The 17,690-nt window shown below is 41.7% G+C and overlaps 1 protein-coding gene across 1 annotated transcript in view; it reads right to left on the reverse strand.

Annotated features, from left to right (window-relative positions):
- Positions 1 to 844: 844 nt before the first annotated feature.
- Positions 845 to 17,690, reverse strand: part of f8 (coagulation factor VIII, procoagulant component) — a 75,148-nt gene continuing 58,302 nt past the window's right edge. Inside the window, exons 21-27 of the mRNA XM_061900119.1 lie at positions 13,887 to 13,958; positions 12,174 to 12,259; positions 11,914 to 12,069; positions 9,234 to 9,378; positions 9,019 to 9,161; positions 8,769 to 8,951; positions 845 to 2,520 (exon numbers count right to left, since the gene is read on the reverse strand). Of these exons, the coding sequence (XP_061756103.1) occupies positions 2,365 to 2,520; positions 8,769 to 8,951; positions 9,019 to 9,161; positions 9,234 to 9,378; positions 11,914 to 12,069; positions 12,174 to 12,259; positions 13,887 to 13,958 (941 nt within the window). The 3' untranslated portion in view covers positions 845 to 2,364. The remainder of the gene's footprint in view (positions 2,521 to 8,768; positions 8,952 to 9,018; positions 9,162 to 9,233; positions 9,379 to 11,913; positions 12,070 to 12,173; positions 12,260 to 13,886; positions 13,959 to 17,690) is intronic.

Below are 17,690 nucleotides of genomic sequence, written 5' to 3' on the forward strand. Positions count from 1 at the left end.
TATCAACAATACAAAGGAACGCCGCTGGCTTCGCTGGGCCCGAGCTCATCTAAGATGGACTGATGCAAAGTGGAAAAGTGTTTTGTGGTCTGACGAGTCCACATTTCAAAATATATTAGGAAACTGTGAATGTGGTGTTCTCTGAAACAAAGAGGAAAATAACCATCTAGATTGTTATAGGCGAGAAGTTGAAAAGCCAGCATGTGTGATGGTATGGGGGTGTATTAGTGCCCAAGGCATGGGTAACTTACACATCTGTTAAGGCACCATTAATGCTGAAAGGTCCATACAGGTTTTGGAGCAACATATGTTGTCATCCAAGCAACGTTATCATGGACGCCCCTGCTTATTTCAGCAAGACAATGCCAAACCACGTGTTGCAACAGCGTGGCTTCGTAGTAAAAGAGTGCGGGTACTTTCTTGGCCCGTCTGCAGTCCAGACCTGTCTCCCATGGAACATGTGTGGGGCATTATGAAGCGTAAAATACGACAAAGGAGACCCCGGACTGCTGAAGTCTCAATCCACACGTGAATAAATTACCATATTAATTAGCCATGTGCTCATTGTTACGTGGAGTGAATACAGTAGCAATCAATTACCATACTAAGTAGTATGTGTGCTGTTGTCTATGTTACGTAGACTTAAAAAACTGAAGCGTTTTTTTTTTATTGGTGAAATTTTTACTGGGGCACTGCAGATCAACACTGGGGCACGTGCCCCAGTGAAATCTGTCTGGCGACGCCACTGGTTGTCATTAATGATTGTGAACTTTAACATTCTCCCTTCAAACAAGTGAATGAACTTCCTTCAAGACCAGTGATTACATATTTTGTTCTCCAGGGGTTGTAGTTTTGATGATTTATTCACATGCAAGAAAAATGACAAATGTTTACAATCAATGGATAACAAGATATTATTAATGTGAAGCAAAACAAGACATGAATAGAAAACAATAACCATTCAAACTGTATGCGTCCATCTGTGTTTGATTCTTTACAAAGCTTACATTCTGAAGGTGTCGGCATGTCCAAGGTTCTCTCCGTTTCAATGTTCTAGAGCAGGGGTCACCAACGCGGTGCCCGCGGGCACCAGGTTGCCCGTAAGGACCAGATGAGTCGCCCGCTGGCCCGTTCTAAAAATAGCTCAAAAAGCAGCACTTACCAGTGAGCTGCCTCTATTTTAAAAATTGTATTTATTTACTAGCAAGCTCGTCTCGATTTGCTCGACATTTTTAATTCTAAGAGAGACAAAACTCAAATAGAATTTGAAAATCCAAGAAAATATTTGAAAGACTTGGTCTTCACTTGTTTAAATAAATTCATACATTTTTTTACTTTGCTTCTTATAACTTTCAGAAAGACAATTTGAGAGAAAAAAATATAAATGATTTTATGATTTTTAAACACATATAACTTTTTACCTTTTAAATTCCTTCCTCTTCTTTCCTGACAATTTAAATCAATGTTCATGTAAATTTATTTTTTTTATTGTTAAGAATAAGAGATACATTTTAGTTTAATTCTTCATTTCAGCTTCTGTTTTTTGGACGAACAATATTTGTGAAATATTTCTTCAAACTTATTATGATTGAAATTCCCAAAAATATTCTGGCTAATCTAGAAAATCTTTAGAATCAAATTTAGAATCAAATTAAATCTTAATTCAAAGTCTTTTGAATTTCTTTTCAAATTTTTGTTCTGGAAAATCTAGAAGAATTAATGATTTGTCTTTGTTAGAAATATAGCTTGGTCCAATTTGTTATATATTCTAACAAAGTGCAGATTGGATTTTAACCTATTTAAAACATGTCTAAAATGAATCTTAATCCGGAAAAAGTACTAATGATGTTCCATAAATTATTTTTTTTATTTTTTCAAAAAGATTCGAATTAGCTAGATTTTCTTTTCTTTTTTTCGGTTGAATTTTGAATTTTAAAGAGTCGAAATTGAAGATAATCTGTTTCAAAATAAAATTTTCATTTTTTTTCGTGTTTTCTCCTTTTCTAGCGGTTCAATTAAGTGGTTTTTTTCATCATTTATTCTCCACAAAAAACCTTTCGTAAAAGGAAAAAAAATGTACGACTGAAAGACAGACAGAAATACTCATTTTTTAATATATATATAGATTTAATTACTAAAGGTAAATTAAGCAAATTGTCTATTTCTGGCAATTTATTTAAGTGTGTATCAAACTGGTAGCCCTTTGCATTAATCAGTACCCAAGAAGTATGTAAAAAAAAGGTTGGTGACCCCTGTTCTATTTGTTACACGAGACAGCGCTAAAACTCTCCAATATTATAAAGTTTAGCGCAGAGTTGATGTGCAATTTAAAAAAGGAAGCACTGCGGGTGACATCATGCGTTGTTAGGGGACTTCCTGCGTGTTGCAGCCCAGAACCTCCAGACGCAGAGCGATGTCATTGACCCAACCACGGGGGTGGATCTTCAGGTAGCGGCCAAACAGAGCTGGTTCAAAAACAGTGAGGGCCTCCTTGTCCGGACTTGTGTTTCCTGTGAAGATCTGACGAGGAATGATATGTAAGAAGTCTGTAATATGGACCAGTCACATTTCACTTGACAATATCACGGGATTGCCCTCAATGAACTGAAGTCCCAGACCATGATGCTCGCTCACCACGTTGGATTCTACAAACCCTGTTTCCATATGAGTTGGGAAATTGTGTTAGATGTAAATATAAACAGAATACAATGATTTGCAAATCATTTTCAACCCATATTCAGTTGAATGCACTACAAAGACAACATATTTGATGTTCAAACTCATAAACGTAATTTTTTTTTGCAAATAATAATTAACTTAGAATTTCATGGCTGCAACACGTGCCAAAGTAGTTGGGAAAGGTCATGTTCACCACTGTGTTACATCACCTTTTCTTTTAACAACACTCAATAAACGTTTGGGAACTGAGGAAACTAATTGTTGAAGCTTTGAAAGTGGAATTCTTTCCCATTCTTGTTTTATGTAGAGCTTCAGTCGTTCAACAGTCCGGGGTCTCCGCTGTCGTATTTTACGCTTCATAAAGCGCCACACATTTTCCATGGGACACAGGTCTGGACTGCAGGCGTGCCAGGGAAGTACCCGCACTCTTTTTTTTACGAAGCCACACTGTTTTAACACTTGTCTTGCTGAAATAAGCAGGGGCGTCCATGATAACGTTGCTTGGATGACAACATATGTTGCTCCAAAACCTGTATGGACCTTTCAGCATTAATGGTGCCTTCACAGATGTGTAAGTTACCCATGCCTTGGGCACTAATACACCCCCATACCATCACAGATGCTGGCTTTTGAACTTTGCACCTATAACAATCCTAATGGTTATTTTCCTCTTTGTTCTGGAGGACACCATGTCCTCTGTTTCCAAATATAATTTGAAATGTGGACTCGTCAGACCACTGAACCCTTTTCCACTTTGCATCAGTCCATCTATGATGAGCTCTGGCCCAGCGAAGCAAGCGGCGTTCCTGGGTGTTGTTGATAAATGGGTTTTGCTTTGCATAGTAGAGTTTTAACTTGCACTTACAGATGTAGCGACCAACTGTAGTTACTGACAGTGGTTTTATGAAATGTTCCTGAGCCTATGTGGTGATATCCTTTAAGCACTGATGTCGGTTTTTGATGCAGTACCGCCTGAGGGGTCAAAGGTCCGTAATATCATCGCTTACGTGCAGTGATTTCTCCAGGTTCTCTGAACCTTTTGATGATTTTACGGACAGTAGATGGTAAAATTCCTAAATTCCTTGCAATAGCTCGTTGAGAAATGTTGTTCTAAAACTGTTCGACAATTTGCTTACAAAGTGGTGACCCTCACCCCATCCTTGTTTGTGAATTACTTAGCATTTCATGGAAGCTGCTTTTATACCCAATCATGGCACCCACCTGTTCCCAATTAGCCTGCACACCTGTGGGATGTTCCAAATAAGTGTTTGATGAGCATTCCTCAACTTTATCAGTATTTATTGCCACCTTTCCCAACTTCTTTGTCACATGTTGCTGGCATCAAATTCTAAAGTTAATGATTATTTGCTCAAAAAAAAATGTTTATCAGTTTGAACATCAAATATCTTGTCTTTGTAGTGCATTCAACTGAATATGGGTTGAAAAGGATTTGCAAATCATTGTATTCTGTTTATATTTACATCTGACACAATTTCCCAACTCATATGGAAACGGTGGACGTGGTGTCCTCCGGAACAAAGACGAAAATAACCATTCGGATTGTTATAGGCGCAAAGTTCAAAAGCCAGCATCTGTGATGGTATGGGGGTGTATTAGTGCCCAAGGCATGGGTAACTTACACATCTGTGAAGGCACCATTAATGCTGAATGGTCCATACAGGTTTTGGAGCAACATATGTTGTCATCCAAGCAACGTTATCATGGACGCCCCTGCTTATTTCAGCAAAACAATGCCAAGCCACGTGTTACAACAGCGTGGCTTCGTAGTAAAAGAGTGCAGGTACCTTCCTGGCCCGCCTGCAGTCCAGACCTGTCTCCCATGGAAAATGTGTGGCGCATTATGAAGCGTAAAATACGACAGCGGAGACCCCGGACTGTTGAAGCACTGAAGCTCTACATAAAACAGGAATGGAAAAGAATTCCACTTTCAAAGCTTCAACAATTAGTTTCCTCAGTTCCTAAACGTTTATTGAGTGTTGTTAAAAGAAAAGGTGATGTAACACAGTGGTGAACATGCCCTTTCCCAACTACTTTGGCACGTGTTGCAGCCATGAAATTCTAAGTTAATTATTATTTGCAAAAAAAAATAATGTTTATGTGTTTGAACATCAAATATCTTGTCTTTGTAGTGCATTCAACTGAATATGGGTTGAAAAGGATTTCCAAATCATTGTATTCTGTTTATATTTACATCTAACACAATTTCCCAACTCATATGGAAACAGGGTTTGTAGAAACACTGAGATGAAGTCTAAGTTCTTCATGAGTGTTTTTAAAACTGCACCAATTTTTTCCTCAGTGTTTTGTCCAAAGGATTATCTGTTATATGTATTTTTTTTTTATCTGTGATATGTATTTTCAGAATGTGCTTGTTCTATTTTGGGCCGACGTAAAGGAAAGAAAACAATCCGAAGTTGTTTTTTTAAGTTATCATGCCATGATTGTACTGGTCCGGCCCACGTGGGAAAAGCTTTTCCCGAGATATTTCCTGCAATTGTTTTGAAACTTTACCCAGCCAGATTAGACGTGTGGAGGATGCCTCAGCTTTTCATTACAGGGCTGAGGTGAGCAATATTAGCCTTCTCCATAGAGCAGGGGTGTCCCAACCTTTTGACTGGGGGGGTCTGTGGGCTTAACATATACAACCCAATCCAAACAACCTTCCCTAGTCATGGTGCAGAAAAGAAAACATGATCACACAACCAACTCATTCAACTTTATGGAGTTTATCAAACAAAACTTCCAATCAACATTAAAAAACATCCAAATGACAAGAGATGACGGGGAAAAAATGCACAACCCCGTCTCACACGTACCCACGTTTGTCGGCTTTCCGAATGTTTTAAGCCCACAGACCACGCTAGCGGGTCTACCTGGTTGATCCTGCCAGTAGCATATGCTTGTCTCAAAGATTAAGCCATGCAAGTGCAAGTGCAAACGAGTTATCTTTGAGACAAGCATATGCTACTGGCAGGATCAACCAGGTAGACCCGCTAGCGTGGTCTGTGGGCTTAAAACATTCGGAAAGCCGACAAACGTGGGTACGTGTGAGACGGGGTTGTGCATTTTTTCCCCGTCATCTCTTGTCATTTGGATGTTTTTTAATGTTGATTGGAAGTTTTGTTTGACAAACTCCATAAAGTTGAATGAGTTGGTTGTGTGATCATGTTTTCTCTTCTGCACCATGACTAGGGAAGGTTGTTTGGATTGGGTTATATATGTATTTGCTGTGTTTTTTAATTACAATTAATGGTTGAGTTACCATCATTTGCCACCTGATGGTGACAAAATTACATCAGTCAGACTGCTGGTCGTACCGATATGATATCAATCTACTGTTCCGGTAATCTTCGCGTCTCCGACTTCCCTCCTGCTCCTTTGTCTTTATTGTGTCCTGTCCCCTACAGCCCCTGTGTCTCAGCTTTTGTTGTGCACTCCTGCTGCGGCTCATTCCCCCTGGATCCTTGACCCACGCTTGGACTTCTGTCCCACGACCCCGCTCGGACCTCGGACCCCTTTTGCCCTTTCCCTTCTGGACTTGTTCGCTGTCACATCCGGCGCACACTCCAACAAACCCTCTGGTATTTACATACGTTTAATTTCCACACGTAGTATTCCATTTATATACCAAGTAGCATACACACCCTACGTAATCATCAAGTGCTCAATAAAACCCGTTGAGCTTGACCCTAAGTTGTCGTATTTCCTTGAATTGCTGCCAGGGCGCTAATTCATTTAAAACCTCTTCTCACTCCAGCGTTTACCAAAGGCATGCGGTAAATTTAGCCCTGTGCTTATAAATTATAGTGTGATGTAAGGATACCATCATGAAAAGCACATTTAATACAAAAAACGTTATTATGGTCTTACCTTTACTTATAAATGAAGTCCATGCGCAGCTCCTTCTGTTTAAAAGCATCGATAACTTGTTTATAGAAGTCTTCCTTATCTTTCTTCAGTTTTAAAAGTCTCTCTGTCTCGATGGAGATCTTCCTTTATTACCTCCTGCTTCGATTGAAAGTCCAGTTTAGAAAACTGTTTTATTTTAGATATGTAGTCCTCCATGTTAGAAGTGCAAGCGAGAGGTAAAAATAAACGATCGCTGCTCACTCTTGCTGCTTGTTGTCACTTCTTCTGCAGCCGAGTAGTCGCAAGAAGGATCACTAGCGCCCTCTACCACCAGGAGGCGGGAGTCATTTAATGACTCATATTTGACACACACAGCTACGGTATATTAATAAAACATAGCTGCTTACTGTTCTTTTTAGCATATTCAATAGCTTGGAACATAAATTCCATTGAATAGCTCTTAATCTTCTTCCCTTTATGCGATTTCAAATGATTGAAATCAGCCTCCTCCATTTTGAAAATGATGACAGGTGAAGTGTTTGACCCGACGGAAATTCTAGGTATATGCTAATTATTTTGCGAAACGAGAATGACCCGGCGGAAATTCTAGACATGCGCTAATAAAAATAATATTTTGCGAAACAAGTTTGACCCGGCGTTAATCCTGAGCCGGCGGTAATGCTAAGCATGCGCTAATTATTTTGCGAAACGACTTTGACCCGGCAGTAATTCTAGGCAGGCGCATACTATATACCCGGCGGCAATTCAAGGAAATACGGTAACACTCTTTTGTTCAAATGGACACATCTGGTGTTGGAGCCATGATTCATGTCAATCCACATGGTGCAACAGCTCTCTAAGGTGTGAATACTCAGACTAATGAACAGATTTCATCTGATGCATGTGTTAAAAATGGAAATTCAAAACATTTACACGGTGAATTCCTAGTCTTTTTTTTTTTCAGTGCTTGATGTAAAAATAAACTGTTCCCGTCTACCACAATTGAACTCTTTTCGTGTTTCTAAAAGCCAGAAAGTTGTCATTTCACATGAGTATTGGAACAGCTGGATCAAGACAGACCGAAGACAGCATGTGCGACTGGGGAAGATTGTCTCGGACTGTCGAACCACTAACACTGGTACTCCTCAGGGCTGTGTACTTTCCCCCTGGCTCTTCTCCCCTTAAACAAACCGCTGCACCTCCAGTCACCAGTCGTTAAAGCTGCTGAAGTATGCGGATGTCACTACCCTCATCGGGCTCATCTCAGATGGCGATGAGTCCGCCTACAGGAGAAAGGTGGACCGGCTGGCGTCCTAGTGCAGCCTCAACAACCTGGAGCTGAACGCCCAGAAAACAGTGGAGATGATCATGGACTTCAGGAAAGTCACAGCCCCACCATCCCCCCTCACCCTGATTGACTCTCCCACCCCTATCTCCCTTGTGGACTCCTTCTGTTTCTTGGGCACCACCATCACCCAAGACCTTAAGTGGGAGCCGACCATCATCTCCCTCCTCAAGAAGGCCTAGCAGCGGATGTACTTCCTGCGGCAGCTGAGGAAACTTATGGTGCCGACCAAGATGCTGGTGCAGTTTTATTCAGCCATCATCGAGTCCATCCTCACCTCCTCCATCACCGTGTGGTTCCCCGGCGCCACAGTCCAGGATAAGCATCGACTGCAGCGCATGGTACGTGTTGCTGAGAAGGTGATTGGCTGCAAACTCCCATCCCTCCAGGACCAGGAGGCGTGTGGGTCGGATCACAGCTGGCTCTTCTCACTCTGGACACAAACTATTCTCCCCTCTCCCCTCAGGCAGGAGACTAGGTCCACCCGGACCCACACCTCCCGCCACCTGAACAGTTTTTTCCCCTCGGCCATCAGACACATGAACAAGAACAAGATCTGATAGCTCACTTACAACTCATCTTATTACTTATTCTGTCTTGTCTGTCTTCTGTGTTGCACGATTGCAACAAGAAAAATTCCTAGTTTGTGAACCCATTCTTATTCTGATTCTGATATAATTTTGTGTCATGTCTTTTGTTTCTACACAATTGAACAAGTGAATGAACATCCTCCAAGTCTGGTAGAGGTTGTAAAAGTCTTCCCATTGTCATTCGTCTGATAGGTGCTGCTGGTTGGATTAGCACCAGAGTTCCCTGGGCGGTGGCTGAACGAGTCGTGGTCTGCGTACTTCAACATCCGAAAGTTTCCTCCTACCTTTTCATTGTGCGAGTCCTCCTCCAACACGCTGCTCCACGAGTTGCCATCGTCACTAACGCTCACGGCAAACTGGGTCACCATCATCTCTGTCAGCAGAGAGGTCGCCCCCTGGGTCACCACGCCTGTGATGCGCTTGACCGCCATCAGGTCCACCAGCAGCCACTCTCCGGGGTTGTTGCTCTGCTCAATTGGGAGATGGTGTGAGAAAGGCTTGTCTGGTTCTTCCCTCACGGAGGACATCCCTCACCTTGGGCCTCCAGGCATTGACGATGCCCTTCTGATGAAGGCGCGCCAGACTTGGTTTCCAGCTGCGCAGCAGAGAGGAGCGATGCGTGGAGGCGCGGATGTCGGTGATCCGCCCTGAACTCAGGCCAAGAGGGTACGAGCAACCTGCACACACACACACACACACAGCCGCCTCAGACTTTCCCCGCAGAAAACAGGCAAATATTGCACGCTGACTGTTGAGATCGCAGCCCAGCAGCTCCATTCTCAGCGCAGGCCTCAGCATGAAGTGTTTGGGGTGGATCCTGATGTAGCGAGCCACTATGGGCGGATTAAAGAGGTTACGTTTCACCTTGGAGTTGTCCATGTGGCCCTGGAATTGCTGAAAGACAAAGCAATTCATCGATCAAACCACCAGAAAGTCATTGGCTGCAGGCTCCTGTCCCTCCAGGACCTGTTCTTCTCCAGGACATGGAGGTGCACGGGTCGGATCACAGCTGACTCTTCTCATCCTGGACACAAACTGTTCTCCCCTCTCCCCTCAGGCAGGAGACTACGCTCCAGCCAGACCCACACCTCCCCCCACCTCAAGACCTTTTCCCCTCAGTCTTCAGCCACATGAACAATAACAAGATTTGATAGCTCACTTACAGATCTTCTTATTACCTATTCTGTCTTACATGTTATTACCGATTCCATGGGGGCTCAAACGAGCTATTTTTCAATTGACCAAGTCGAGGGGATCTACCTCATTCTTATATAGACGTTTTTGTTAACAAGGGAAAGGTGATTAATAATAATACAAGCATGTTTAACACATATAGATTCCTTTCTTTCATGAAGACAAGAATATAAGTTGGAGTACTACCTGACTCTGATGACTTGCATTGATTGGAACGAGACAGTGGTGCTGATAACGTCCACATTTTCAAATGGATGAGGAAAAAAGTGCTCTTTTCTGTCCGATGCCACATGAGAGTGGTTGGTTTTGGCATCTTATTTGTCTAGCTTCCATACTCGTTTTTATAAACTTTACAAGAAATACATTGCGGCAAACTCCGTGCACGGCAGTTTTTTGAGACTCTTATTTTGTTAGCGCCTTTATTGTGAAGATAGGAACTGTGCAGTCGGTCTTTAGCGTTGGTGACGGCAGGTACGATGCGAGAGTCTGTTGAAATAAAAAGTGTTTCTGGCTTTCCCCCCGATCAACCAGCGTTATGTCAGAAGATCTTCGGGTGCCGTGAATGTCAATCAAATGACGAAAGTGACGTCTTAGTGAAGATTGATGATCACTAATTTTTAGGTCTATTCTTTTAATGCCTGGCTGGCGATCGACTGACACACACCTCTACAATCGACCGGTAGCTCGCGATCGACGTAATGGGCACCACTGACCTATTGTGTCTTATATGTATTTTATGTTATTACCTATTATGTGTTACAAAACCCATTTTCATATGAGTTGGGAAATTGTGTTAGATGTAAATATAAACGGAATACAATGATTTGCAAATCATTTTCAACCCATATTCAGTTGAATATGCTACAAAGACAACATATTTGATGTTCAAACTCATAAACATTTTTTTTTTTGCAAATAATCATTAACTTTAAAATTTGATGCCAGCAACAGGTGACAAAGAAGCTGGGAAAGGTGGCAATAAATACTGATAAAGTTGAGGAATGCTCATCAAATACTTATTTGGAACATCCCACAGGTGTGCAGGCTAATTGGGAACAGGTGGGTGCCATGATTGGGTATAAAAACAGCTTCCAAAAAAATGCTCAGTCTTTCACAAGAAAGGATGGGACAAAGGACACCCCTTTGTCCACAACCGCGTGAGCAAATAGTCAAACAGTTTAAGAACAACGTTTTTCAAAGTGCAATTGCAAGAAATTTAGGGATTTCAACATCTGCGGTCCATAAAATCATCAAAAGGTTCAGAGAATCTGGAGAAATAACTCCACGTAAGCGGCATGGCCGGAAAACAACATTGAATGACCGTGACCTTCGATCCCTCAGACGGCACTGTTTTGACAACCGACATCAATCTCTAACGGATATCACCACATGGGCTCAGGAACACTTCAGAAAACCACTGTCATTAAATACAGTTCATCGCTACATCTGTAAGTGCAAGTTCTACTATGCAAAGCAAAAGCCATTTATCAACAACATCCAGAAACGCCGCCGGCTTCTCTGGGCCCGAGATCATCTAAGATGGACTGATGCAAAGTGGAAAAGTGTTTTGTGTTTTTGGAAATATTCAACATCGTGTCATCCGGACCAAAGGGGAAGCGAACCACATTCAGCATGTGTTACAACAGCGTGGCTTCGTAAAAAAAGAGTGTGGGTACTTTCCTGGCCCACCTGCAGTCCAGACCTGTCTCCCATCAAAAATGTGTGGCACATTATGAAGCGTAAAATACGACAGCGGAGACCCCGGACTGTTGGGCGACTGAAGCTCTACATAAAACAAGAATGGGAAAGAATTCCACTTTCAAAGCGTCAATAATTAGTTTCCTCAGTTCCCAAACGTTTATTGAGTGTTGTTAAAAGAAAAGGTGATGTAACACAGTGGTGAACATGCCCTTTCCCAAAGTTGCAGCCATGAAATTCTAAGTTAATTATTATTTGAAAAAAAAAAATAAAGTTTATGAGTTTGAACATCAAATATGTTGTCTTTGTAGCATATTCAACTGAATATGGGTTGAAAAGGATTTGCAAATCATTGTATTCCGTTTATATTTACATCTAACACAATTTCCCAACTCAAAATGTATTTCCGCATACTAAAGAGATCAAAACATTAGAGTTGCACCGTTCCGACTGACATGAAACAATCTGATACAGGTCAAACATGGGCAAAAAGAAAAGGGAATTGACCCCCAGTATGAAAGTTAAAGGTGTGCATACATTGGGCCGAGTGGTGTGGTTTCCTTGGTAGGTGGTCCACTGCTGCTGGTCCTGGCTGTAGGACACGGTGAAGTGGGAGATGTAGTTGTCCCTCAGGTTGGAACTCACTCCCTGCGTCTCAACAGCATGCAGCAGGGTCGGCCTTAGAAGATCCACCTAACAGGACAGCGATGGTACTTTGTAGTACAGAGTAAATAACATTGCATCACACTTTATAGGACAGAGTATAAAAGCGTGCAGGGCACAGGGAAGATTGGAACCTGCAGCCAGGAGGCGTGGTCTGTGCCCATCCAGGCATTGATGTAACCCGACTGATGCAGCCTCGCCAGTTGGGGCCTCCAGCTGCCTGGACACCACCCGAGAGAAGGAACACCGTCATGCACACACCCATGGGAAATAGAATAACAATAACTAAATATATTTTAACTATGTCAAATAGAATAACAATAATTAAATGTATTATACCAGTATAAAATAGAATAACAATAATTACATATATTCTAACAATATAACATAGAATAAAAATAGTTAAATATATTCTAACAATATAAATCCAATCCAATCCACTTTATTTATATAGCACATTTAAACAACAAAATGTTTCCAAAGTGCTGCACAACAATATTAAAAACAACATTGAAATACTATCATGAGCTCCACCAATGACTGAATAAAAATATAATAATAATAGTTAAATATATTCTAACAATATAAAATAGAATAACAATAGTTAAATACATTCTACCAATATAAAATAGAATAACAAAAGTTAAATATACTCTAACAATATAAAATAGAATAACAATTGTTAAATATATAATACCGATATAAAATTGAAAAACAATATTAAATATATATTCTAATAATATAAAATAGAAAAACAATAATCCAATATATTCTAACAATATAAAATAGAATAACAATAGTGAAATACATTCTACATGTATAAAATAGAATAACAATAGTTAAATATATTATACCAATATAAAATAACAACAACGAAAATTAAATATATTGTAGTAATATAAACTGCAATAACAGTAACTAAATATATTCTAACAATATAAAATAGGATAACAATAATTCAATGTATTCTAACAATATAAAATAGAATAACAATAGTTAACTAAAGCTGAAAGCAGCGATGGACGAGACCGAGTATTTGTAGCCATCATTTGTATTGAAGGGGGGAATTGCAAATTTCCTGTTGATTTTAGCTGGGGGTTGTCACTTGTATTAAATATAGGTCTAAGTGAGACCTACATTGAGGTTTTTGTTTCATATGTCTCTGACATTCCTACTGGGAATTAGAGGCAGTTTTGTCTGAGCAGAGTGCCACCATCTTGAGATGGCAGTAGCGCACCAGCAGCAGAGCAGCGGTTATTTGAGGGCTCAAAAAATCCAAACCGGAGCAGTAATTAAAACTCTTTCATCAACTTTCAACCGGAAGGGTTCAATCTCTCTCCTGTGCTTATTTGAAGCCGACATGATAAACGCGCTCAGAGGAGATAATGTTTGAAAAAAGATGAAAGTTTTTATACAAATTTTGTTTTGAAGGGGGAATTCCAAACCTCCTGTTGATTTTTGCTGGGGGTTGTCATTGTATGAAATATAGGTCTAAGTGAGACCTACATAGAAATTTTTGTTTCATGTGTCTACAACATTCTTACTGGGATTTAGAGGCGGTGTCTATGTTTTCTTCCTTGTGGGCGCTAGCGCGCAATTTCAATTTTTGGGGTTTGTGTTTTTTGATTAGATTGCAGTTTTTGCTAGTCCTGATGTGTGTGTCAAATTTGATGCGTTTTGAAGCATGTTAAGGGGGTCAAATTACAGCTCAAAGAGGCGGCACAATAATAATAAAGAATAATAATAATAAAACCTTAGAAATTCAATACAGTCCTCTGTCCCAAAGGGACATCGGTCCCTAAATATATTATACCAATATGAAATAGAATAATAAAATATATTCTTACCCATGTGATCTGAGGCGTTGATCTGGGAATCCTGGATCCTTCCTGATTCCATTCCCAGAGGTAAGACACAGTCTGCAGACAGAGCCGTCATTAAACACTCGGCCTGGGATTCATGTCTCCTTTCAGAGAGTCCTTCACATGACTCGCTTGTTCATCACCCTCTTTGTTGGTTGTGTCACCTGGTGTTAGAGGACTAATCAACCGTCTTTGTTGGTTGTGTCACCTGGTGTTAGAGGACTAATTGTTGGTTGGGTCACCTGGTGATAGAGGACTAATCAACCGTCTTTGTTGGTTGTGTCACCTGGTGTTGGAGGACTTATCAACCCTCCTTGTTGGTTGTGTCACCTGGTGATAGAGGACTAATCAACCGTTTTTGTTGGTTGTGTCACCTGGTGTTAGAGGACTAATCAACCCTCTTTGTTGGTTGTGTCACCTGGTGTTAGAGGACTTATCAACCCTCTTTGTTGGTTGTGCCACCTGGTGATAGAGGACTAACCCACCGTCTTTGTTGGTTGTGTCACCTGGTGTTAGAGGACTAATCAACGCTCTTTGTTGGTTGTGTCACCTGGTGTTAGAGGACTAATCAACCCTCTTTGTTGGTTGTGTCACCTGGTGTTAGAGGACTAATCAACCCTCTTTGTTGGTTTTGTCACTTGGTGTTAGATGACTAATCAACCCTCTTTGTTGGTTGTGTCACCGGTGTTAGAGGACTAATCAACCCTCTTTGTTAGTTGTGTCACCTGGTGTTAGAGGACTAATCAACCCTCTTTGTTGGTTGTGTCACCTGGTGTTAGAGGGCTAGTCAACTGTCTTTGTTGGTTGTGTCATCTGCTGTTAGAGGACTAACCAACCGTCTTTGTTGGTTGTGTCACCTGGTGTTAGAGGGCTAATCTACCATCTTTGTTGGTTGTGTCACCTGGTGTTAGGAGGACTAATCGACCCTCTTTGTTGGTTGTGTCACCTGGTGTTAGAGGACTAATCAACCCTCTTTGTTGGTTGTGTCACCTGGTGTTAAAGGACTAAACAACCGTCTTTGTTGGTTGTGTCACCTGGTGTTAGAGGACTAATCAACCGTCTTTGTTGGTTGTGTCACCTGGTGTTAGTGGGCTAATCAACCCTCTTTGTTGGTTGTGTCACCTGGCACTAGAGGACTAATCAACCCTCTTTGTTCGTTGTGTCACCTGGTGTTAGAGGACTAATCAACCCTCTTTGTTGGTTGTGTCACCTGGTGTTAAAGGACTAATCAACCCTCTTTGTTGGCTGTGTCACCTGCTGTTAGTGGGCTAACCAACCCTCTTTGTTGGTTGTGTCACCTGGTGTTAAAGGACTAATCAACCGTCTTTGTTGGTTGTGTCACCTGGTGTTAAAGGGGTTATCAACCCTCTTTGTTGGTTGTGTCACCTGGTGATAGAGGACTAATCAACCCTCTTTGTTGGTTGTGTCACCTGGTGTTAAAGGACTAATCAACCGTCTTTGTTGGTTGTGTCACCTGGTGTTAAAGGGGTTATCAACCCTCTTTGTTGGTTGTGTCACCTGGTGATAGAGGACTAATCAACCCTCTTTGTTGGTTGTGTCACCTGGTATTAGAGGACTAATCAACCCTCTTTGTTGGTTGTGTCACCTGGTGTTAGAGGACTAATCAACCCTCTTTGTTGGTTGTGTCCCTTGGTATTAGAGGACTAATCAACCCTCTTTGTTGGTTGTGTCACCTGGTGTTAAAGGGGTTATCAACCCTCTTTGTTGGTTGTGTCACCTGGTGATAGAGGACTAATCAACCCTCTTTGTTGGTTGTGTCACCTGGTATTAGAGGACTAATCAACCCTCTTTGTTGGTTGTGTCGCCTGGTGTTAGAGGACTATTCAACCGTCATTGTTGGTTGTGTCACCTGGTGTTAGAGGACCAATCAACCCTCTTTGTTGGTTGTGTCACCTGGTGTTAGAAGACTAATCAACCGTCTTTGTTGGTTGTGTCACCTGGTGTTAGTGGGCTAATCAACCCTCTTTGTTGGTTGTGTCACCTGGTACTAGAGGACTAATCAACCCTCTTTGTTCGTTGTGTCACCTGGTGTTAGAGGACTAATCAACCCTCTTTGTTGGTTGTGTCACCTGGTGATAGAGGACTAATCAACCCTCTTTGTTGGTTCTGTCCCCTGCTGTTAGAGGACTAATCAACCCTCTTTGTTGGCTGTGTCACCTGGTGTTAGAGGACTAATCAACCCTCTTTGTTGGTTGTGTCACCTGGTGTTAGAGGACTAATCAACCCTCTTAGTTGGTTGTGTCACCTGGTGTTAGAGGACTAATCAACCCTCTTTGTTGGTTGTGTCACCTGGTGTTAGAGGACTAATCAACCCTCTTTGTTGGTTGTGTCACCTGGTGTTAGAGGACTAATCAACCGTCTTTATTGCTTGTGTCACCTGGTGATAGAGAACTAATCAACCCTCTTTGTTGGTTGTGTCACCTGGTGATAGAGGACTAATCAACCGTCATTGTTGGTTGTGTCACCTGGTGGTAGAGGACTAATCAACCGTCTTTATTGGTTGTGTCACCTGCTGTTAGAGCACTAATCAACCCTCTTTGTTGGTTGTGTCACCTGGTGTTAGAGGACTAATCAACCATCTTTGTTGGTTGTGTCACCTGGTGTTAGAGGACTAATCAACCCTCTGTGTTGGTTTTGTCACCTGGTGTTAGAGGGCTAATCAACTGTCTTTGATGGTTGTGTCACCTGGTGTTAAAGGACTAAACAACACTCTTTGTTGGTTGTGTCACCTGGTGTTAGAGGACTAATCAACCCTCTTTGTTTGTTGTGTCACCTGGTGTTAGAGGACTAATCAACCCTCTTTGTTGGTTGTGTCACCTGGTGTTAGAGGACTAATCAACGTCTTTATTGGTTGTGTCACCTGGTGTTAGAGGACTAATCAACCCTCTTTGTTGGTTGTGTCACCTGGTGATAGAGGACTAATCAACCGTCATTGTTGGTTGTGTCACCTGGTATTAGAGGACTAATCAACCGTCTTTATTGGTTGTGTCACCTGGTGTTAGAGGACTAATCAACCCTCTTTGTTGGTTGTGTCACCTGGTGTTAGAGGACTAATCAAACCTCTTTGTTGGTTGTGTCACCTGGTGTTAGAGGGCTAGTCAACTGTCTTTGTTGGTTGTGTCATCTGCTGTTAGAGGACTAACCAACCATCTTTGTTGGTTGTGTCATCTGGTGTTAGGAGGACTAATCGACCCTCTTTGTTGGTTGTGTCACCTGGTGTTAGAGGACTAATCAACCCTCTTTGTTTGTTGTGTCACCTGGTGTTAGAGGACTAATCAACCCTCTTTGTTGGTTGTGTCACCTGGTGTTAAAGGACTAATCAACCCTCTTTGTTGGTTGTGTCACCTGGTGTTAGAGGACTAATCAACCGTCTTTATTGGTTGTGTCACCTGGTGTTAGAGGACTAATCAACCCTCTTTGTTGGTTGTGTCACCTGGTGTTAGAGGACTAATCAACCCTCTTTGTTGGTTGTGTCCCTTGGTATTAGAGGACTAATCAACCCTCTTTGTTGGTTGTGTCACCTGGTGTTAGAGGACTAATCAACCGTCATTGTTGGTTGTGTCACCTGGTGTTGGAGGACCAATCAACCCTCTTTGTTGGTTGTGTCACCTGGTGTTAGAAGACTAATCAACCGTCTTTGTTGGTTGTGTCACCTGGTGTTAGTGGGCTAATCAACCCTCTTTGTTGGTTGTGTCACCTGGTACTAGAGGACAAATCAACCCTCTTTGTTCGTTGTGTCACCTGGTGTTAGAGGACTAATTAACCCTC

The sequence above is a fragment of the Nerophis ophidion genome, linkage group LG05, assembly GCF_033978795.1.
Source record: "Nerophis ophidion isolate RoL-2023_Sa linkage group LG05, RoL_Noph_v1.0, whole genome shotgun sequence".
In the NCBI taxonomy this organism is placed as follows: Eukaryota; Metazoa; Chordata; class Actinopteri; order Syngnathiformes; family Syngnathidae; genus Nerophis; species Nerophis ophidion.